Here is a 24,828-nt window from a genome sequence, read left to right as displayed (position 1 = left end):
AATAATAAGATATGACTAAATATATTTCGATAGTTTCAGAGATATTAATAAATAAATAAAAAATATATATTTTTCAGCCTTTCTTAAAAAAAAAATATTAAAAATACCAGAACCGTCCTGAAGTCAAAATTATATTAGGTATTTAGTTTAGCTGGTCTGCACTTACTTTGCTATAAATATGGTAATCGTAAATTATACAGGATGCTCAAAATTCTACGCCAAACTTTCTAAAATATAAAATAGTTTTTCTTTGCTTTTTCAAATGAAACACCCTGTATATTATTTTTTAAATAGATGGATAATTAAAAAATGAACATTTTTGTATTTAGGGTATTTCATAATTTTTAACGGTTTCGTAGATATTCGCGGTTTTATATTTCATATGGCATTTTCCACAGTAAATTTTTATTAAAGACACCCAATGATTTTTCTCTCCTATTTTACCGTTGAGAGAGCCATATGAAATAATACTGTGTGGTATCTGCGAAACCATTAAACATTTTGAAATACTTTAAATACAAAAAAAATATTCATTTTTTAATTCTACGTCTAATAAAAATATAATATACAGGGTGGTCCTTTTGAAAAAACAAAGAAAAATTATTTTATATTTTAGAAAGTTTGGCGTAGAATTTTGAACATCCTGTATGATTTAACATTACGATATTTGTAGCATAATGTATAGGTATACCATCTAAAGTAAATACCTAACATAGTTTTGATTTCTGGATAGTTCTTGTATTCATAATAATTTTTTAGTGAAGGTTGAAAAATATATCTTTTTTATTTATTTATTAATATCTCTGAAACTATCGAAATATATATTTACTCATATCTTATTATTATGTAAAATGATCTGAAAGGAAGCCAAAAATGCAATAATATACAGGGTGTTCCATTTAAAAAAAATCATCCCAATCCACTCACACTTTTTTGAGTATATAGAATATACATAGAAGCTAAAATATTCTTCTGAAATACTTCCTGATACATACTTGACGTTTACACTTAAATAAAATTCCCTATAATGCCCGACGCGCTATTGCCGGACCCTGTATAAACTAGATTTGATACAGTTGTTTGGTTGGCCACAGGCCTGTAAAAGACTCTGGAGTACATACTTAGATTTGTATTTTGTCAACGTTACGATTAATATATAATCTTCATCAGGACTATACGATGTTCCGTAACTCCTGAGTACAGTTATATTCACTTCAAATGAGCTGGGAAAACTCTAAATTCTGACTTAAAGTATTACCAGCATCTGGCTAACACAAGCCAGAAAATAAAAATTTGTGGGAACATTAACATAGACATTATTGTATTGGAACAATTTCAGCTTTCTGGCATGTGCTAGTTAGAGGCTAGTAGAACTTTAATTTAGAGTTTTACCAGCTCGTTTGAAATGAATATAACTGTACGCTAGAGTTCTGAACATAGGATAGTCCCGATGAAAATTATACAGATTGTTAATTTGTTTATTACTCGCGGCAAGAGCTTTATGGTTGAAATATGGCAACCTCGGCCCGCTCGTCGAGGGACGATGCGACGCGACGCGCGACGGGACGAATCGGAGCTTAGCTTAGTACTCATTTGGAATGTAGGCAGTGTTGCCATTCTGTTCCCCAATAAGTAACCGTCCAGTTAACAATCTGTATATTAATTGAAACGTTGAAAAAAAAACACATTTAAGAATTCCAAACTCTTACTGGCTTATAACTAACCAAACAACTGTATCAAATTGCAAAATTGGGGTCATTAAAAAAATAAAAATTCTAGAAAAAACTAAATTGACTGTTTAAAAAGGCGTCCATTTTCCTTAAAGAGACTTGATTTTTAAATTAAAAAAAAGACGACGAGTCTTATTCCTTTTTAATTTAAACTGACTGTTTCCTATTCTAAAAACTACAATGTTTTGTATTTTTCTTCCTTGCCTTCCATGGACTGTACGCCTCTGTTCCCCACATTCTTCTCTGTCTCAAATCGAACCGATTTTTTTCGAATTTTTCTCGACGGAAAAACTAATAAGAAAATTCGCGTAACTGTCGCAGTGAAATCAATTTTCGTATATCGAATGATTTATGGACGTTCTTAGTCGTTACCCAGTTTTTTCCTTGATTCATTCTTTTTCGCCTTTTTTTTCGAAAAAGTGAGGAAAATGGAAATGGAACAATGTATTTTAAATTTGACTTTAAAAGAACTGGGTCAGCGGGAGAAGATATGGATAGTGTTTTGTCGCGTTTGAAAAATAGTTATTTTCGAACCAAGGCTTCTTTTTAAGATCTGTGGTTTTACCTAAACTATCTAAAATATTTTCAGCACTACAATGTTGCCGTATTATTTGAAGAGAGGTAGTTATTATATACCACAACCAAACCAAACCCTTTTGAAAAAACAAAGAAAAATTATTTTATATTTTAGAAAGTTTGGCGTAGAATTTTGAACATCTTGTATGATTTAACGTTACGATATTTGTAGCATAGTGTATAGGTATACCATCTAAAGTAAATACCTAACATAGTTTTGAGTTCAGGATAGTTCTTGTATTTATAATAATTTTTTAGTGAAGGTTGAAAAGTATATATTTTTTATTTATTTATTAATATCTCTGAAACTATCGAAATATATATTTACTCATATCTTATTATTATGTAAAATGATCTGAAAGGAAGCCAAAAATGCAATAATATACAGGGTGTTCCATTTAAAAAAAATCATCCCAATCCACTCACACTTTTTTGAGCCACCCTATAGAAGTTAAAATATTCTTCTGAAATACTTCCTAATACATACTTTACATTTACACTTAAATAAAATTCCCCATAATGTCCGACGCGCTATTGCCGGACCCTGTATAAACTAGATTTGATACAGTTGTTTGGTTGGCCACAGGCCTGTAAAAGACTCTGGAGTACATACTTAGATTTGTATTTTGTCAACGTTTCGATTAATATATAATCTTCATCAGGACTATACGATGTTCCGTAACTCCTGAGTACAGTTATATTCACTTCAAATGAGCTGGTAAAACTCTAAATTCTGACTTAAAGTATTACCAGCATCTGGCTAACACAAGCCAGAAAATAAAAATTTGTGGGAACATTAACATAGACACATTTTTGTATTATTTAATTTATTGTATTGGAACAATTTCAACTTTCTGGTATGTGCTAGTTAGAGGCTGGTAGAACTTTAATTTAGAGTTTTACCAGCTCGTCTGAAATGAATATAACTGTACGCTAGAGTTCTGAACATAGGATAGTCCCGATGAAAATTATACAGGTTGTTAATTTGTTTATTACTCGCGGCAAGAGCTTTATGGTTGAAATATGGCAACCTCGGCCCGCTCGTCGAGGGACGATGCGACGCGACGCGCGACGGGACGAATCGGAGCTTAGCTTAGTACTCATTTGGAATGTAGGCAGTGTTGCCATTCTGTTCCCCAATAAGTAACCGTCCAGTTAACAATCTGTATATTAATTGAAACGTTGAAAAAAAAACACATTTAAGAATTCCAAACCTTACTGGCTTATAACCAACCAAACAACTGTATCAAATTTCAAAATTGGGGTCATTAAAAAAATAAAAATTCTAGAAAAAACTAAATTGACTGTTTAAAAAGGCGTCCATTTTCCTTAAAGAGACTTGATTTTTAAATTAAAAAAAAAGACGACGAGTCTTTTTCCTTTTTAATTTAAATTGACTGTTTCCTATTCTAAAAACTACAATGTTTTGTATTTTTCTTCCTTGCCTTCCATGAACTGTACGCCTCTGTTCCCCACATTCTTCTCTGTCTCAAATCGAACCGATTTTTTTCGAATTTTTCTCGGCGGAAAAACTAATAAGAAAATTCGCGTAACTGTCGCAGTGAAATCAATTTTCGTATATCGAATGATTTATGGACGTTCTTAGTCGTTACCCAGTTTTTTCCTTGATTCATTCTTTTTCGCCTTTTTTTTCGAAAAAGTGAGGAAAATGGAAATGGAACAATGTATTTTAAATTTGACTTTAAAAGAACTGGGTCAGCGGGAGAAGATATGGATAGTGTTTTGTCGCGTTTGAAAAATAGTTATTTTCGAACCAAGGTTTCTTTTTAAGCTCTTTGGTTTTACCTAAACTATCTAAAATATTTTCAGCACTACAATGTTGCCGTATTATTTGAGAGAGGTAGTTATTATTACCTTTAGTTATGTTAAAAGGGGGATACATTTTTGGAAACTATTTTCATATCTAATAGTTTTTTTTATTATACTACCTATGTAATAGTTTTCGAGATAAAAGATAAAACATGTGTAAAATTGACAAAACATACGACACGGAGTATTGTAGCTAAACGATTAGATTTTTACAAATTATAAGTTTTGGGTTCGATGAAGGACCTATTAGAGCTGCAGAGTGTCCGAAATAAATAAAAAATTTTATTATTTTATTTTTTTTAAATGGAACACCCTGTATATTATTTTATTTTTAGATTCTACGATTGAAATAAAGGTAAATTTGATTGAGGTTTATTATACTTAAACCTTGCTGTTTTTGAAATACATATATTCAATTTTGTGAAATTGTAGTAAAAATTTTAAGGCTTCATTTCTCCAAGGGTAGGAAAGTTTTTAATGGTAATTATATTGAAGTTTATTTATTAATCAGATATTGTGTTGTAATAATAAAAATACTACTACCTTATACAGAGTGTCTAAAAATTTATTTTAAATAATTACTAGCTTTAAACGGCAATATCTTGTTTAATTTAAATGGAACACCCTGTATAATTTTCGAGAATTAAATGCACAATTTAATTGTCTTTCAAATTGTATTAAACCATTTTTTACCTATCTCTTCAAGTTTTTGTAGAGAATGTATTTTCTTATAATTTGGAGCTCATTTATCAATATACCCATGGAATATTGAGATTTTAGATTTTTTTAATGCAACCTGTGTACAAAATGTACAGGTGCTTAGAACGATAATATTGCCCATATAAGCCCATCAATTAAATATACCACCATTATTTCCGCTCAAAAAATTAGTTAACTACCTACTTAATTGAGATAGTTAATAAAATTATTCTAAATAAATGTGGACTTGAATCAGAAATATATAATATAATAATAAGTTATGAAAATGAACGTCCTGTTGTTATAAATATGCGTTCGTCAAAAAGTTAAATAAAATTTATAATGTGTTACATTTTACAACACTGTCTAATACACATACAAAATTGAGTTTTTTAGTGTTTGGAGCAATTTTATTATTAATCAACGCAAACAGTCAATTAATGTGGTTTGATGTAATTGAAAACTGGGATCATATTAATTGGTCTTCTTTGACAAATATTTCAAGAGTTTTTTTTTTATTTTTTTAATGGAATAAGCGAATTATATCGACAATATTAGTATCTGTACTCTTTGAAAATTTGTTACATCTTAAAAAATAATCTAAAATGTCAATATTTCATAGGTATATTGGTAAAAATGAGGTCTAAATAGTAAGAAAATGCATTTTCTACGAAAAATTGAAGAGAAATGTAAGAAATGGTGTAATACAATCTGATAGACAATTAAATTGTGCATCTGATTCTCGTAAAATATACAGGGTGTTCAATTTAAATTACCTAAACAAGTTATTGTCGTTTAAAGCTAGTAATTATTTAAAATAAATTTTTAGACACTATAAGGTAGTATAATTTCTATTATTGCAACATAAAATTTAGTAAATAGAAAAACTTAAATGCGTCTAGAGAAATGAAGCATTAAAATTGTTACTGTATTTTGATAAAAACGTAAATATTTCAAAAACGGTTAAAATGCGGTAATCTTTAATCAAATTTACCTTTATTTTAATCGTAGAAACTAAAAATGTAAGAATATACATGGTGTTCCATTTAAAAAAATACAACTTTGATATTTTTATCTGTATATCTTGTAAAAATATTTTCAAATTGTAGTATAGTTATTCACCACATACTACACTCCGTGTAGTATGTGGTGAATAACCCTGTATGATTTAAAAAATCAAAAGACTAATAAAATTGCTTTTTATTGATATATCATATTCGTATACCTAAACCTTCCGGTTTTTTAAGTAGAGCTATTTAACAATACACTATAAGAATGTATGCTATTTTAAAGACGTTGACGTTCAGACATAGACCTTTATATTCATGGAGAAATCCAGGAAATAAACTGGACTAACTTAATATTTTACACTTTTTTTAGCAACGTTTATCTTAGTCGATCTCACAAAACGAACAGTAAGTTAAAAAATAATCTAACACGTTTTAGTTTAGGAGTGCAAACAGTGCGTATGTACAAAGTGCATAATGTAGTGCAAAAATGGTACCATAGCTACTTGTTTATGTACAGTCTTAAATAACTAAGGGTACTTCCAATCAAGTTCTCGAATTGGATAAATCTGGATTAATATATTAGTATTTAAGTACTTAAAAAGAGTACATTAGAGATTTTTCACCCTGTATCATATCAAAAGAGAAGCATTACAAATATTGAAAAAAACATTTAGTAAAGACATTTATTGTCTAGTTCATCCAGTATATACAGTCAAAGAATATTCGTAGTAAAATAAATATTCTTTGGTACAGAGTTTGATTTTATTTATTTTGTTCTGTTTTTTAACAGGCATTATTTTTTTTCTCTTTGAGCCAGAATAGTAATTGAAAAAAGAAATTATAGGATTTTTATTAAATTTTAATATGTATTACCAAAAATGACGAATGTTACAGTTATTGATATACAGGTAGTATTATACTACGTATTTTTAAAATCAAAATAAGTTCATTGGACACAATTTACCTTTATACAAAAGTGCTTCGTTTGTCTGTCAGAGGGCATCATACTTTAAAAAAATAAACACTTTTTTTCAGATATTTTAAGAACCGTAATTCCGATTTTAATGATTTTTTGGGTGTCTATGTTTTGCTAAGTGCTTTGTTAAATGTCAATTTAACTTTAACAGAAATCAAGAAAAAGTACGGGAAGGGTGAAAACTACCCCCACCCCTACATAAATTTTAGTATAAATATTTTCCAAGTCTACCGACGACCGATTTTTTTGTCGTAAAATGATTCTTCTAGTATTTACTACATTTTTGTCTCTTGTAAAAAAAGGCCACCGCGCACCGCGCATACTTGTGGAGGAAAAAAATATTTTTTCGAAGCTGACTTCCAGAATATGTTTTTTGTCACGTCAAGCTATGGAGCTATTATGCTTTAATAATCTAGTTGGTGAAAATACACACATGGCCAAAATGATTGCATACATAGTATATCGTTTAAAATATACGGAAAGGAATTTAAATAATCTTTTTTCATACATAGCTTTGATAATCTGTAATAAACATTTTTTTTGTTAAAATGGATATGGTAAACAATGTTTATCGTTCAGACCCTATATTATTACAAATTCTTGTACATTTCGATTTGTGGTCTCTTGGGTTTCAGAAGAAGTTTGACCATTGTTTTGGCCTTAACATTCCTAGAAACATTATTTCACAGTTTAATAGAGTCAGAATAGTAACACTGTCTCAACAGGGCTACCGGCAAGTTGCAATAGCTGAAACTGTAGGAGTTAACCAAAGCGATGTTTCACGAATATTAAAAAAAATCATGGACACAAACGAGGTTACAGACCGGCCTGGAAGAGGTAGAAAGAGAGTTAGTGCTGCCGTGCAAGACCGTCAAATATCCCTAATTGCACGACGCCAATCCCCTGCTTTCTAGTACTGCTATTAAAAATGAGTTAGCTCGTCTTGAAGGAGTAAATGTTTCAAGAAAGACCATAGCAAGAAGACTCCATGACAGAGGATTACATTTAAGGAGGCCTCTACGTGTTCCGAAGCTTAATTTACAGCACAAAATTACGCGACTACAATGGGCTGAGGAGATGAGGGCAAATGGACCTAATTGGAATTTCGTCATGTTTAGCGATGAAACAAGAATAGACCTAGTGTCAGACTCGCGACGAACTTTGGTCTGGAGAGCATCTGGAAGACGAGCACGCTTGAATGCAGCTTAACCCCGTGTCCCGTTTCAAGGGGGAAGCATTATGATATGGGCAAGTATAATGCACTGACCTGGAACGCCTCTTGTTTTTATTGATGGAACAATGACAGGTGCCTCACATCTTACAGACGCTGTAGAGCCTATTGTGCGTCCATTTCGAGGGGCAGTGGGGGATGAATTTGTTTACATGGACGATATTGCTCCTCCCCATCGTACTTTAGCGGTTCGCGAATTTTGTGAAGAAGCGGATATAAGAAAACTGTGGTGGCCACCGATGTCTCCAGATATGAATGTGATCGAGCACGCTTGGGACATGCTAAAACGCCATATTGCCAAAAGGAATGATCCCTCCGTACCTTAAATGAATTGAAAATTGCTGCTCGCGAAACATGGGAAACCATTCCTCAACATCTTCTAGACAACTTAATTGAGAGAATGCCACGTCGCTGTCGCCTCACAGCTTGCATTGAGGCTCGAGGAGGCAATACAGACTATTAGTTGTGAGAAATAATTAAAATTGTTTTCAATATTTTCTGTTTAAAATGAAATTTGTGTTTGTTGATTTTCACTCATTATGAAATAAAATTATAATAACAGCCTAGTTGCACTTAGATTTTTAATTTTATATTAGTTAGTCTTGTAGTAAGCTAATATGTCCAAAAATATAAAAAGAATCATATTAGGTCCAAAATAAAATAAAAATATCGTTATATGCAATAATTTTGGCCATGTGTGTATGGAATTTTATGTTAGTATCATACATTATATTTGACAATAAGCTTCATAACAACCTTAAAAAAATTAATAAATTTTAAATTAATTAACGTTCGGGTTTATTTTTGATTGATGCCCTCTAACGGACTAACGAAGCACTTTTGTATAAAGGTAAATTATGTGCAATTAATTTATTTTGATTCAAAAAATACGTCGTTGTTCTATGTCCACGGAATATTGGAACTCCCTGTATATTTTGTAAGTTTGCTTTGGAAAAATATATTCTCCAAAAATGTTTTTCTCAAAAACTATGCGATGTGGCGTTTTTTACAAGAGAAAAAAATTTAGTAAATACTATAGAGACCATTTTACGAAAAGAAAATCTGTGGTTGGTGGAGTTGGATTTATACTAAAATGTATGGGTAGGGGTAGGGGTAGTTTTCACCCTCATTTCACCCCCTTTGGCCAAAAACCCTATAATTTAAAATTACAGAATGCTTTAGCTGTAAAATTAAAACAGCGAAAGCCTGTTAAAAGAGAGACCAAATAAAATTTCAACACTGTACAAAAATTTGGTAAAGAAAAATCTCTAATTTAGCGTTATATAAACAAAATAGAAAATAAAAAACAGCTAAAACTGAAGAAACGGTATTATACAATAATTTGAGTAAAATCAACAAAGGACAAACATCGAGAAAATCTTCCATTAGTCTATTACAGGACAAAAAAATAATTGGTACGTACAAAAATCTACTGAAAAATTTTAGTAATGTACAATCGAATTGGGTTTTTTGAAAAAATTATCGGGCCTACTCTATATAATCGGTTATTCTTTCTCTTAATAAACGAATGTACAAACACAAAACGAAAAAATAAATCTAATTTACAAAATAAAAAGTTTTGGTTGACGCTTTGGCATTAGTGCAATGTGGTGACAAAGGTTGACATTGATGCCCTCTGCTAACTGTCTTGTTTTATTCCTTTTTATTATTATTTTCATTTATTTAATTACCTTTAAACATATAGTAGAGTTTCCAAAAAAATACTTTTAAACATCAATTTATTATAATTTGTTTTATTAAGTATTTTCTGTTTTTGTTTTTACTTTATACGACTGTTTTAATTGCACGTGGTATGTTATGTTAAGGGTATTTTTTAATTAAATTTAGTACGTTAAATAATTATTATACAGGGATATACAAGTGTTGAATATTTTTTATAGTTAGTAATTATCTTCTAATTACTAATTCATTAAAAAATAAGTGCGGTAGTAAATGTCTGAAAAAACCTCTACTGAACTGTCCTCTACTGAATAGTAGATGACCAGGGATAGGTCCAGTGACCAGCTTGTATAGGGTGGGTCAAATAGGAGGCTTTTAAAAGGAACATCCTTTTCTATAGAAGATAGACAAAAACTAATATTGGTGTCTGGAGCCCAATTTTTATCAAAAACATGATGGTGAAAACCGCACATCGATATCTGTTACCGTTTCGGAGTTACGGGGTGTTTTTCAAAAATGTGCATTTCTAACAAATCGCTGTAACTTTTGTTATGGAAAATTTTATATTTTTATGAACACATTTCCAAAGCACTTTTTTACGTAGAATTTAATGGTTTAAGTACCTATACTTTTTTTTTAAATTAATATAATTTAAGAGTTATCAACAGAAAATTTAATTTTTTATATGGGACACCCTGTATATTTTTAAATAACTGATAAGAACTTCAAATTACCTTTCAAAAAATGTAGCACACTTGATATTTTGTTATAGTCCCATTCAGAATACAGAATTCTTAAAAAATTGCCACTTTTAACTAGTAGGCTTTCTACCCCTTATTGATGATCTGCGCCTAACTCGGAAACATATTTTTCCAGCAAGACGAGGCACCGCCACAGACCACTGAAGTTATCAGCAAATTTTTGCAGCCGATTTCGAGAATAATTGAATAGCTAACCAAGATCCCAGCCGTTGTGGACTTGTGCCTATGGATTTTTATCTTTCTTCTTCTTCTTATCACGCCCTCTCCTGCCGAAGGTTGACGATCCAAATGGCAATTGTGGCTCTGGAAACTGCAGCCAGGAAGATTTCCGCAGACGAGCGTTCAAACCATCTCCTTAAATCTTTTAGCCATGAGTTCTGGCGTCTTCCTACTGATCTTTTCTCTTGCACTTTTTCCTCTATTATGAGGCGCAGTATTTCGTATCTACCACCTCTCATCACATGACCCAGGTATTGCATTTTTCTTTCCTTGACGGTGTTCAATATCTCTTTTTGTTTCTGCATGCGCTGGAGTACTTCATCGTTGGTGATCCTTCGTACCCATGAGATTCACAGCATCCATCTGTACACATACATTTCGAAGGCTTCTATTCTCTTTTCAGTCTGTGAATCCAGTGTTCAGCTCTCACATCCATAGAGCAACATAGAGAAGACGTAGTATTTTTATCTTTGCGGAATGGGATGAATGATTTTTTTAATGATTTTTAAATTTCCCGTATATTCTAGACAAGAATAGAAGTACTTAACGGTTATGCGAGGGTATCTTTCACCCTCATTGAGTTAATGAATTCCGCGAGAAATATTCAAAAACGGTCCCGTCTGTCCATAACAGAAGACGATATGTCGATTTATTATATTTTAATTGCTGCTCACAGCTAGAATATTTTTGCATCACAGCTGGCGACGTTCAAAGCCTACTTATTCAAAGTGGGCGAATTTTTATAAACTCTATATCTCGAAGAGGAATCGAGCAAAATATTAAGTGTGCTATATTATTGGAAAGGTAATTTTAAACTTTTCAATGAATTAAAAATATACAGGGTGTCCCATATAAAAATCAATTTTTCTGTTAATAACTCTTAAATTATTAATTTAAAAAAAAATATACTTAAACCATTAAATTCTAGGTAAAAAGACACTTTGGAAATATTTTCATAAAGATAAAAAATTTTACATAGCAAAAAAGTTACAGCGATTTGTTAAAAATGCAAATAATCTCCTATAGAAAAGGGTGTTTCTCTTTAAAAACGTCTTAATTTTTTTTACAATTCTAGAGAAATCAGTAAAAGTTGGAGTGCAAGTCATCAAAGACGTCGAAAGTACTACCAAGGGCGCACTTTTTCCTTTTCCATATATTGTTATACCTACTGTTACACTGGTTAAAAAAAGACGACATGTTGACGCATCAAGTAAACGAATTGGTCGATAAAAAGGCTAGATGTTGGTAGTCATGGCAAATGTTGCCTGTTGTCACGAGATTTTTTTTTGCAAATCCGACATTTGTCATTTTCAATTTTATTTCGAGTCTTCTTTGACGATTTTGAAATTAAATGTGCGATTTTCATAGCAATAAAATGCCAAAACCACTGAAAAGTTGGAATCAGTAACTTATCTCGTTTCTACTCAATTATTTTAAACAGGAAATAGATCTAGCTAGCCATTTTTGGCGTTAAAAAGCGTTAGAGAGGTAAAAATTGATATATTGTTGCTATAATTTTTGCGGCTTTTGTTGAAAATACATAGATCTTTTTTGTGATTTTGAGAATTGTGAGTAGAATCTCACAAAAAGTGAAGATTACTGTTCACCAATTAGAACTTCATTTATTAAAACTAAAAGAGTGTCGGACTTCCATTGTCTTTATTTATTTTTGCTTACACAACGTTTCGGTCAGAAGTATCACTGACCGTTATCAAGTGTGAACTGGTTTCGAAGAACTTTATTTAATTAGAATTTGTTTGTGTAATACTCATAGACAAAGTAATAATGTAGACATAAGGAAATATTTGTATGTATATGTATTGTATCTAAAATTGAAGTGAAAAATCGGTGACAAAGTTACGAATTTTAAGTCAGAGGAGAAAAGAAACCGTGGCAACATTGCGACGTGCTTTAGTCAACTATTTTGATGACGTGCATGCCAAATTCTATTGATTTTCTTATATGCATACGTCATACAACGCACTAAAATAAACATAACCTCTTAAAAAATACCCTGTAATAGCCGCCCCCAGTTATAGGAAACGGAGCCAAATTTATCAATCCACTAACAGTGTAAATATAACTCGATTTGAACAGGGATGGGGGTTAGTGGGAGGTTAGGTAGTTTAATCCGGTCGTATTAAATTTCATTTGAGCTCCGGACGCAGCTGGATATGCCATCCAGTCATTATTCTCGATATTATTATTATTTGCGTTTGGTCTGGCCAAAAGCTTTGGATTGGAGCGGTTACCCGTTGCGATCTACGGGTTTATGAGATCGCTAGTAAAGTACGTTTACGTGTTTGTAATTGACATTACGTAAAATAACAGATTGCTGTCAGTGAATATATTGAGTTATGGAGTGTAGAGATGAGGAGAAATATCTCTTATGGGACTTTATTTGAAAAAGTGGCCACAAAAATGGGAAGAATGACCACAGTGGTGCTAATGACGCATAAGCCTGGGTTTACATGCATCCGTAATGCGTCGTCCGTCGTTGATTTTATGCAATTTTATTGGTTTATTTGAAAAATGGCAAATCACACATAAGTGGTATAAACCGGGTGCCTCTCGAAAGTAGCTTACCCCTATAACTTTTTTAATTTTTTAGATAAAAAAACGAGATTTGGTGTGTTAGTATATGAAATACATTAGGATTGATTGACGTATTCAATTGTTGTGGGTTACTTCCTGTTTCACCGGAAATTTCTACAATTTTTGATTTTTAAACGGCACCCTCGGTATATTTTTACTTTATCCGATAAAAATGACACTCTGAGTAGAATGACATATCATATGTCAACTTTTAAAATTCTCAGTTAAAAAAAATGTGTTTTAAATTTCAGTCTAGAGTGCCATGGTTGTGTTAAAACACTAATTTTTAATCAAGGAGCCTTGGAAAAATAAATTTGATCGTCTAATGTTTTTCGTGCCTTGTCTTGGTTAAAAGATGCCCAAATAGTATTTTTAATTATATCTAATTTTTTCAAATGGAACAAGGGAAGCTCATTAGCATATTTGGAAAAAACATTTTTTACGAATAATTTGGTACCACGCACTTGGTATTTCGAGTCAAATTATTGTTATAAACCGCATGTAACAAGTTACAATTTCAAATAAACCATAATCTAAAATGTCAAGTTGACATATAAGATATGTCATTCTACTCGAGTGTCATTTTTATCCCATAAAGTAAAAATATAACGAGGGTGCCATTTAAAAATCAAAATTTGTAGTCATTTCCGGTGAAACAGGAAGTGACCAAAAACAATTGAATACGTCAATTAATCCTAAATTATGTCATATACTAACATACAAAATCTCGTTTTCTTATCTCAAAAAATAAAAAAGTTATAGGGGTGAGCCACTTTTGAGACGCACCCGGTATGTGATTGGAGTGACGGAACGACGGACGACGCATTACGGATGCATATAAACTCACCTTAAATCTAAAAAATGAAAAGTAGCCATAGATAAGAGAATAAAAGTAGCATAACCAAACATTACCCCAAAAAGCTTTGTTTTTATTTTTTAGAATATAAAACAATTATTTTTATATAATATTAGAGGTCCAGTCTATTGCTGCTGAATAAAAATCGATAGGTAATTTATTTCATGTGACTTGAAAATAAAATTTGTATTTTTTGAAACCCGCGCCTTCACGTCAAATGTTTATCTCTTTTGAATCATTTCCTGTTCTAAAAATTTTCGGCGCATATTTTAAATTTTACGTTTTTGCTACAGCAGCGCCATCTTAAGTCTCCATTTTTTATGACCATTTTTAATGCACGAAGACATTTTTCCTTACCTCTACACTCCATATATTGAGCCCCCGGAAGATATTTAGGTCTATTAAGGCCCCCACAGACGTTCAGGTTTTTTGTGCTTCTTAAGGCCAACTGAGAGTAAGCGCCAAAACTATGCCCCGGACAATAAAAATCAAGAGATAAAAATTGTTTAGAAATGAATGGAGACTTAAGAAGAAAATAATTTTTATTTTAAGTTAGTGGTGTACCTATTTCTTCTTCAAAAATATTCGATGTAAAACCCGTATGGATAGCACTGGTTGAAATAAATAAAATTGCTTGTGCAACAAAAAAACTATTTTGATGTAAGAAGACGTATATTAAGTTTCATAAAGATATCTGTAATAAAATCAGAGTTATTACAAAAAAAGTTTTTTTTCTAGAAAATTTTACCACCCTGTATCTCAGAAATTAATATGTTTAGGATATACATTCATATAAAGCTTTTCTCTTAGAACAGGTCCAAGAATCGCCCCCCTAAATATTAGCATGTCATTAAGGAACACCCTGGATGTTTTAGACATATTTATGCAATTAAATGTTTCGTTATATTTCGTACATTATAAAAATTATGCAGATCATACTGTGAACAGTTCTGACTTATAACGAAACCCATCGGCAAGTAACGGGGATGTCAATGTTAGTCCGGAACTAATGTGAACTAAAGACTTAGTTCAAGGAACTATTCCTCTGGAGGAAATACAACTGTGGAACTAGTTCCTCCCAAGGAACTCGAATTCCCATCTCTATTCTCTCTTATAATGCCATAAACTGTCATTGTTCATTATAGAAATCTAGAATATTATAATTCAAAACATTTTACCCTTTTAACATAACATTACGTAGCGTACACGAAATTAGTTAATACATATTTTTTTCGGAAACTCTATTTTATCGATACCAGCTTTCAAACCATCAACAGTTAGCATCGGTACTCTATGACAGTGGCGCTTCGGGCGGCCGCGCGGCCCCCAACACTGGCCCCGGCCGCGCCGCCGTCCCTCACCACCTGGTGCGTGACGATGGCGGCGCCGCCGGTACCATTTTTGGCGCGACCCGCGAGCATCGTGCAGTGCTACACTCTAGTGGGCGGTTGGAGAACCATGGCAGCCAGACGTACCTTCATGGCGTCGGGATGGCCGGGGCCGGCGGCGTTGCTCAGGCCGCCCCTCGGTCCCGTAGTGTAGATGGCGTCGGCGGGTATGCCGCCCGGCCCCAAGTTGGTGTGCGTTTGGTTGTTGGTGAGGTGGTGGGCGGTCTTTTCGATGTCGACTTTTTGCCTGGAAAATAAATCGCAATTAGAAGTGTATTATGTTACAGTATGTGCAGTGTTTTCCAAATTTATATTAAAGGCGGCTCCTTTTTGTACAGGGTGAGCGGAACTCGATGTCTCACCTTTATTATGAGAAAACGAAAAATAATAAAAAAATCTGAAAAGAGGATTTTAAATGGGACTAAATAAAGTGTATTTTAAGCCAAATTTGCATATTTCTCCATATTTGGAAATTGATATAATGACGTCATCGATTTTTATTTTCCCAGAAACATACCTATAGTTTGGCATATTTAAATAGAGCTGATTTTTCTGAACAAATTTTATAAACAACAGAATTTGCTATCTCATTCCATTAAAAAATTACAAGCAAATTTGTAAAAAAAATAATATTTTAAAATTCGCAATCATCATGATTTAAACAAGTAGCCTTTGAATAAAATAGAAAAGTCGCATCTATCAATTAAACTAATTATTAACAAGCAGTCAAACAATTTTTGTCATTTGCCTTGTAAAAATGTTCACGCACAATGAAAAGGTTGACATGTTATTAGTTTATGGCGAATCTCAGAAGAATCCTAGAAGAGCAGTTCAATTATACGCACGAAGATATCCGGAACGTGTTATTCCAAGCTTAAAAATGTTTGCACGATTGGAATGCAATTTACGTGCAAATAATGAGGAATTTTCTTCTCGGAAGAGAAAACAAATTGTTAAAAGGGTCAATTCTGACAATACCGTTGCGACCATTCTGCAGTATTTTGAAGACCATCCAAGGAACTCGATTCGTAAAGCCTGTCGAGAGTTGAATTTGAAATACAGTTCTCTACGAAACATTTTAAAAGAAAACGGTTATCATGATTATAAACTTCACAACTTAGAACACTTGTCAGACGAATATCAACACCGAAGAATTAATTATATTGCCCAAATGCTCGTAAAATTAGATAATGACAATCGGTTGCTTGAACATGTGTAGTGGACGGATGAAAGTCGTTTTTGTCAGTAATGGTAAGCCCAATAAAAAAATGAACATTTTTGGACTACTGAAAATCCACATTTTGTCAACCCGATGATAATCAAGAACATTTCGGAATTAACGTTTGGTGTGGTATTACTAATGGGTGTTTGATTGGTCCATATTTTTACGAGGGAAATTAAAACAGACAGCGATATTTACAATTTCTTCAAGAACAACTTCCTGTGCTTCTCGAAAATGTGTCATTGTAGTTGCGAGCAAACATGTGTTTCCCAGCATGACGGAACGCCACCGCATAAATCAAAAATTGTCCAACAATATTTAAATGAAACTTATGGAGAAAATTGGATAGGTATAAATGGACCGAGGTAGTGGGCTCCTAAATCTCCGGACTTAACCCCACTAGACTTCTTCTTGTGGGGAACTCTAAAAAATAAAGTTTACAAACACCATCTATTAATTTGGAACATTTAAAAGAAAAAATTAGAAATGCCTGCGACGAATTATCTAGAGAAATGCTTCTTAAGGCTTCAGTGAGAGAAGTAAGGCGTAGATTGGATAAGTGTTTAGAAGTAGGAGGTGGGCATATTGAAAATTTGATGTAGTGATTGCCTGTATAATACGTTGTTTCTATTGTAATAGTTATAATATATTTTGTTTTATGGCAGTTGTGTTTTGTAAGGTAAAATTACTAAATAGCACAAATTAAAAATGCTTAATTATTGACAGATGCGACTTTTCTATTTTTTCCAAATAGTCTACAAGTCTACTTGTTTAAATCGTGATTGCGAATTTTAAAATATTATTTTTTTTACAAATTTGCTTGTAATCTTTTAACGGAATGAGATAGCAAATTCTGTTGTTTATAAAATATGTTCAGAAAAATCAGCTCTGTTTAAATATGCCAAAATATAGGTATGTTTCTGGGAAAATAAAAATCGATGACGTCATTATATCAATTTCCAAATATGGATAAATATGCAAAATTGGCTTAAAATACACTTTATTTAGTCCCATTTGGTATGCCAGTGGGATGCGGTTGCCGTATTGTGGAAATTTTCATACTTGAATTTCTCAAGATGTTATGATGATTGATATAAAAAAGGGATCTTTAGTTTGCCCGTTGAGAACTCTTGTGAAAAACTCAAGCTTTCTTGTGAAAAAATTAGAAAAAAATGGTTTCATCGTTTTTCATCGTTCTCTTATCAAAAATCAAAAAATCTCAAAAATCTGAAAAGAGGTGAAAAAAACTCTTTTCAGATTTTTTTTCATTATTTTTCGTTTTCTCATAATAGAGATGAGCCATGTTCCGCTCACCTTGTACCAAAAAAAAATCACGACACCCTATTTTAGTAATTTGCAAGGTTGCGACATTAATATATGACGAGCTCTCGGGAAAACGATGAAACCATTTTTTTCTAATTTTTTCACAAGAAAGCTTGAGTTTTTCACAAGAGTTCTCAATGGGCAAACTAAAGATCCCTTTTTTATATCAATCATCATAACATCTTGAGAAATTCAAGTATGAAAATTTCCACAATATCGTAACCGCATACCACTAGAGTCATCAGCGGACAATCCCTTCTCGGGTGAATGCCTTTTTCTAGTATATAAGAAAAGTAGTTTTAGGATTTGTATTCGTTCATAGTCAATAATGGTTATTTGGTTGAAACTTTTGAAAATTAACCCTTTATAGGTTGATGGTCGCTAGATCGACCACTTTAATGCAACCAACAAATCAGTCACGTCGAAGTGTATTATCGCCCAGTTGTTTGTTATGCTTATTTCTATGCGCGGTTTGGCCATTTAATCAACCATATATATACGTTGGACGAATTGGCGCGAATAGCTAACGTAAGCGGTTGAATATTCGACCAGTGAACATTGGTAACATTGAGTTCGTTGTGTGGCATATAGGTAATAAAGGTAGTAAAGAGGCAACAAAGCAATGAGATTTTTGAATGTCCGGAGTGCGGTAGGCAGATAACATCACGTATCGGGCTTTTCAGTCACAGAAAAGCTCATGAAAGAAAACGCCTTGCGTGACCATCTTTTGATGCGTGTCGAATACTCGTCAGCGAGTAATGGCAGTATATACAGGGTGGTCCGAACTGTATTCCGGAAACTTCGGCAGCATATTCTGCAGATAAAAATAAGCAAAAAAGTTCGTATAAATGTATGTCCTAAAATGCTTCGTTTTAGAGATACAGGGTGTAGAAGTTTCATTTTTATTTCGATTTTTTCTAAATAATTTCTGAAAAAACGTCAATATTTCCATGAAAATGGTGTCTAGGAGTTTTTTGATATGAGAAATTTGATTTGGAATTAATATGACTCCTACTGGTAGAGGGCGCTACCTACATGTGTTTTAACTGTTTTGAAGCTCAATAACTTTTTGTCCGTACCTGTAGAAAACTACCGAAGGAAAAAATATACATCTCTTTGACTTTCTACGTAAAAAATATCTCTTTGTAAAAATCGCTACGAGTAACCGTTCTCAAGATATTTAGAATGGAAATTGTCGATACATGTCATTATTGACGAAAAATAAACACGCTGATAGTTGAAGAATTTTGGTTTTTCGGGTTATTAGGCCGTCGTCGGTTAGAATTGCTTCCTAACGTTTCGCTAGCACTAGCTAGCATTTAATTTTTATCTGAAAAAATAAGAAAGTTATAGGGGTGAGCCACTTTTGAGACGCACCCGCTATAAGATGTAAAAAATAGTGTACCAAAAAGTGAAAGATACTATAGATAAAAATAAATTAAATATTTCCTATTAACATATGCCCCAAAATGAATTCCTGACTTTCGGTTGTTTCCTCTCGTCTCGTTCAATTTCGTTTTGTCTCGAGCTATTTCCACGACGACGTGTCGGTATATATACCCGAGACAAAGAACTTTTTTTTTTCATTAATCCCAGTGAAATAAGTAAACTTAGACGTTTCTAAAATATTTGTTGTTACGGTGATAATTCGTTAATTACATCTCGTTTTATTTTGATATATGTTCCACAAGATCATCTAGACTGATGCCTGATTAGTCTAGTGTGAGCAGTCGGAGCAAACACACCTCTCAAGATGCTAGCCACTCGTGCTAGCGAAACGTTAGGAAGCAATTCTAACCGACGACGGCCTAATAACCCGAAAAACCAAAATTCTTCAAACGATGGCCGCGAAAGCCTAAACTACTACGCTGATAGTTATTTCACTGAAATAATAAATTTGAGAAATTTTTATTTTTTTTAAATTGATCATAAATTTTTCTGCAAAAAAATGTTGATAAAACAGTTTCTGTTGAACTTATCACACAAAAGCTTTCAAATTTATGATCTCAGTCTAATAGAATTTAGAATTTAGAATGAGTGGGAGGGGGTTAATCCCTTCGACCTTACAGATCCATTGTGTCCCCCTTTCTTGAATCATAACTCATCATACAGTCCCAGGGCTTTGACAAAAGCCAGTATCTGGGACGGTTTTATAGAGGGTAGTTCTCCATCTCCAATATCAGTCGTACCAAAATTCATGGCACGAATGGTTGTCGTCTCGGCGCACTCAGTGATGAGGTGTACTGGTGAGGTGTACTCAGTCTAATAACTATTTAGTCAATTTAATGTATGTCAATGATGAGAGGTATTGATAATTTCGATTCCAAATATCTCGAAAACCAATACCCGTAGCGGTTTTTACCAAGAGACATTTTTTACGTAAAAAACGTCGTAAATGTATATTTTTTTACTCAGTAGTTTTATACAGGTACGGACAAAAAGTAATAACTCTTCAAAACATTATAAAAATATGTAGGTGGCGTCCTCTACTAGTAGGAGTCATATTGACATCAAAATCAAATTTCTCATGTCAAAAAACTCCCAGACACCAATTTTCATCCAAATATTGACGTTACTGCAGAAATTATTTGGAAAAAAATGAAATAAAAATGAAATTTCTACACCCTGAATCTCCGAAACTAAGCATTTTAGTACATACATTTATACGAACTTTTTTACTTATTTTTATCTGCAGAATATGCTGCCGAAGTTTCCGGAATACAGTTCGGACCACCCTGTATATAGGTAATAACTGTTGTTTAAACATTTTCTATGCAAATTGCGTGTGATAAAAATTTAAAAATATAGAAACAAATAATGTTTCTGTGACGTTTAATGTTTTTTATTTAGTGTACCAAATGAACGGCTCGGATTACTTAATCGTTGTAATACCCTGTATATTTTCGATCATTTCTTATAGGATGCGAGTTTCTCGAAAAACAAAATTTGATTTACTTGATATGGGCATATTTTTGAGTAGAGGGCTAAGAGAGATAATCCAAATGAACTCTTTTTTCTTACATTGGATGATACATACCGTTTATACATTATATACATTGGATCATTACACTTGCTTTAACAGTCTCAGGTTGAAAAATTGATCACCATCCCCCACTCCCTTATTTGTTAACTTTTTGAAATGAAATGAATGTTATTAAGAAGATATGCTCCTTTTGTGCTAGTTTATATTATTATTGAAGTCAATTTGATCAAACTAGAAAATAATTAGTACCGCCCTATAAAGGGTTGAATACAATGTCTGAGTCCAAGAAAATCCTTTATTTCATAATTCATTATAATCTGCTACTTTCAAACATATTAGATATTTTTATGTTAATGTTCAGTATTTCTGCTTTTTTGCGAAATTAAGATAAAGAAATAAAAGGAGAGATCTGGAATAACTTATTTTTAGAATAAAATCATTAACCACTAAAGAGAGCGAGGGTGTAGGGTTAAAGGTGACCCCAATTAAGGCCTTTCAGGCAATGATTTGCTAATTACGTCCGATATTTCGAGAAATTTATGGCTTCCTGGCGTGCGGCTGTGCCATTTCGCCCGGGGATGGCACTGGCACCTTGACAAGTCGAGGAATTTAAATCTCTTTTATTGGAATTTTGTTGGAAAATTTTCATTAGACAGTATTTGCAGTGGGCGATTAAACCCAAATAGCTTTTATAGTCATGGTAACGATTATTACAAACTTTTGTTTTATTTCGGTCAGATTTCTGTTACAAAAATACCGTGTGATCGAAAAAATTGGTGTCCAGCTGGCTTGGAAATGAAGATCGAATGAGTCCCCATATCATCATTTTATAGCCATCGCTGACGCCGTTTTTTTTTATCTTATTAGAATTGATGTTAGTTTCAATTTTAATCAGCTCGATATATTGATTATGTTGCCAGTATTACTCATCAAGCAATACTATTTTTATATTAATCTATTAAGGCACTAACAAACTTAACATATACGATTAATAAAAATATTGTAATTATACATATTGCTGCAGATTAAGTGAAAAGTTTTGTTCTTAAATATCTACTATACATATTATAAATGCGTGTTCAAATATTAATCTTGTGGAACATATATCAAAATAAAACCAGTAATTAACGAAATATCATCGTAACAACAAATATTTTAGAAACGTCTAAGTTTACTTATTTCACTGGTATTAATGAAAAAAAAGTTCTTTGTCTCGGGTATACATACCGACACGAGATACCGACACGTCGTGGAAACAGCTCGAGACAAAACGAAATTGAACGAGACGAGAGGAAACAACCGAAAGTCAGGAATTCATTTTGGGGCATATGTTAATAGGAAATTTTTAATTTATTTTTATTTATAGTATCTTTCACTTTTTGGTACACTATTTTTTACATCTTATAGCGGGTGCGTCTCAAAAGTGGCTCACCCCTTTAACTTTCTTATTTTTTCAGATAAAAAAAACGATATTTGGTATTTTAGTTATGACATAAATAAGGAATGATTGACGTAGTCAATTGTTTTTTGGTTACTTCCTGTTTCACCGGAATTTAATAACTTTTGATTTTTAAATGGCACCCTCGGTATATTTCTACTTTATTTGATAGAAAATGTCACCCTGAGTAGAATAACATATCATATGTCAACTTTTGACATTTTCACTTTAAAAAAAATCATTTCAATCTAGAGTGTTAAAAACACTAATTTTGAATCAAAGAGCCTTGGAAAATATATTTGATCGTCTAATGTTTTTCGTGTCTTGTCCTGGCCGGTCAAAAGATGTTCAAATCGTTTTTTAATAATTTCTTAATTTTTACAAATGGAACAAGGGTGGCTCATTAGCATATTTGGAAAATGCATTTTTTACGAATAATTTGGTACCACACACTTAGTACTTCGAATCAATTTATCGTTATAAACCGCATGTTACAATTTCAAATAAACCATATGCGAAAATGTCAAAAGTTGACATATGCTATGCCATTCTATTCAGATAAATCATTGTCATTTTCTATCCAATAAATTAGAAATATATCGAGGGTGCCATTTGAAAATCAAAAGTTGTAGTCATTTCCGGTGAAACAGGAAGTGATCATTGAATACGTCAATTAATCCTAAATTATGTCATGTACTAACATACCAAATTTCTTTTTTTTATCTGAAAAAATAAAAAAACTTTTGAGACGCACCCGGTATACATAAAAAAATGAATTTTACATAGAAATTTTCAAAAAAAAATACTCAAACAAGTACTATGATGTAAAACTTCTTCGAAATAGTGGGTAGTAAATTATTTTAATGTTCACATGGAACGTTCATAATTCTGTTAGTTATGATACACACATATTTATACTAACCAAAAATATTTACTACAATTTATTACACCTTAGCAGCATAAACACCGTGTTTACCAAGATTTATTTACCTCTAAAAAACAATCTCACTCTGAAGAACCCCACCCCCGAGACCTCTTCTATCACTTTAACGCCCCTTTAAATATATCTACACCTCGCTAGATGAAGATCTCCCATAACCCACAGGCAGCTCGACATTCTGCCCATATCTCCCTTGCGTCCCACCCCTCTCCTGTTTTTACCACCTCCCCTTTCTCAAATTCCTTCTCTAACGAGAACGTAAATAACAGGAGTTCCATAGTTACAAAATCCGGCACTATTATCCACTGGCGTAACAAGGGCATAATGCCATTATTATCTAGGAGGAAAATGGAGATTTGACTTGATCCGGACGGGTAAACAGGGTAAACAGGATAAAATTATGTGTTTTAGGTGTTAGGGTTGTTTGTTTAATTAGGTTACTCGTATATACGGAGACTTGTTGTAGAGAAAGTAAAAAATGGATAAACAATTTGAGAAAATATATGGGACCGTATGATAATGTATGATTTTCAAGACACACAGTATTTGATTATTAATAAATCGAAAATACATTTATTTGTGGACATATTTTTGATTTAAAAAATATCCGGTTTGTTATACATTCTTATACAGGGTGCCCAGGCTGAGCGTGCATTAGAAATGTTCTAGAGAACCACAATATCTAGATCGGAGATTTTTTGTACATTATTGTTTTACAACGAGATCTATTGATTAACAATATTTTCAATATGGCGGCACTTCCGGAAATACCGGAAGTTGACCGCAACTTCCTTATTTTAAACGGGTGCCCTCATTTTTTATTACATACTTAAATTCTCTGTAAAATTCTATGAATATTGATGTAACACTCTATACCTAATATTAACAATTTTTGAGAAAAAAAAATATTTAAAATTTCTGGACGAAAAAAACTACCTGTCAAAAATATTTGTATAGCCTAAAAGTCAAATTTAGTGATTACCACAGCCACTGTGACATAAAGAGAAGACATGTGGCTATCTATTTCAAATACGAAATTGTTCAAATGTCATATAATAATGGCGGTAGCTGGCATGAAATTGAGCGATTAAAAAATTATCATAAATTATATTTTTCAAATGGAAATCCACTTTTAATATTGAAAATGTTTCTGTTATCCTATATAAGGGAGCTCAAATCGAATTAAAATGCTACATTTGCCACACCATGACGTCATATATACAAGGGTATAGGAAATCTCGGCGCAGCGGCGGCAGTCGGCCAGCGCGCGCAAAAACCATTACATCGCTAATTGTTTATTGATATATCTTTATTAGTTTAAAAGCAAAAAATATGGGGTTTGCTTTGATACCTTGTCAAGACATAAGCGAA

General features: G+C 32.6%; 1 protein-coding gene across 2 annotated transcripts in view; it reads right to left on the bottom strand.

Annotated features, from left to right (window-relative positions):
• LOC115887727 (hemicentin-1) overlaps positions 1–24,828 on the bottom strand; it is a 691,696-nt gene that overhangs the window by 7,537 nt on the left and 659,331 nt on the right. For both annotated transcript variants that reach the window (XM_030907200.1, XM_030907201.1), the window contains exon 11: positions 15,639–15,798. In XM_030907200.1, the coding sequence (XP_030763060.1) occupies positions 15,639–15,798 (160 nt within the window). The remainder of the gene's footprint in view (positions 1–15,638; positions 15,799–24,828) is intronic.

Source organism: Sitophilus oryzae, unplaced genomic scaffold (genome assembly GCF_002938485.1).
Source record: "Sitophilus oryzae breed Bouriz unplaced genomic scaffold, Soryzae_2.0 scaffold_614_pilon_pilon, whole genome shotgun sequence".
Classification (NCBI taxonomy): domain Eukaryota; kingdom Metazoa; phylum Arthropoda; class Insecta; order Coleoptera; family Curculionidae; genus Sitophilus; species Sitophilus oryzae.
This window is presented reverse-complemented; position numbering and strand designations above follow the sequence as displayed.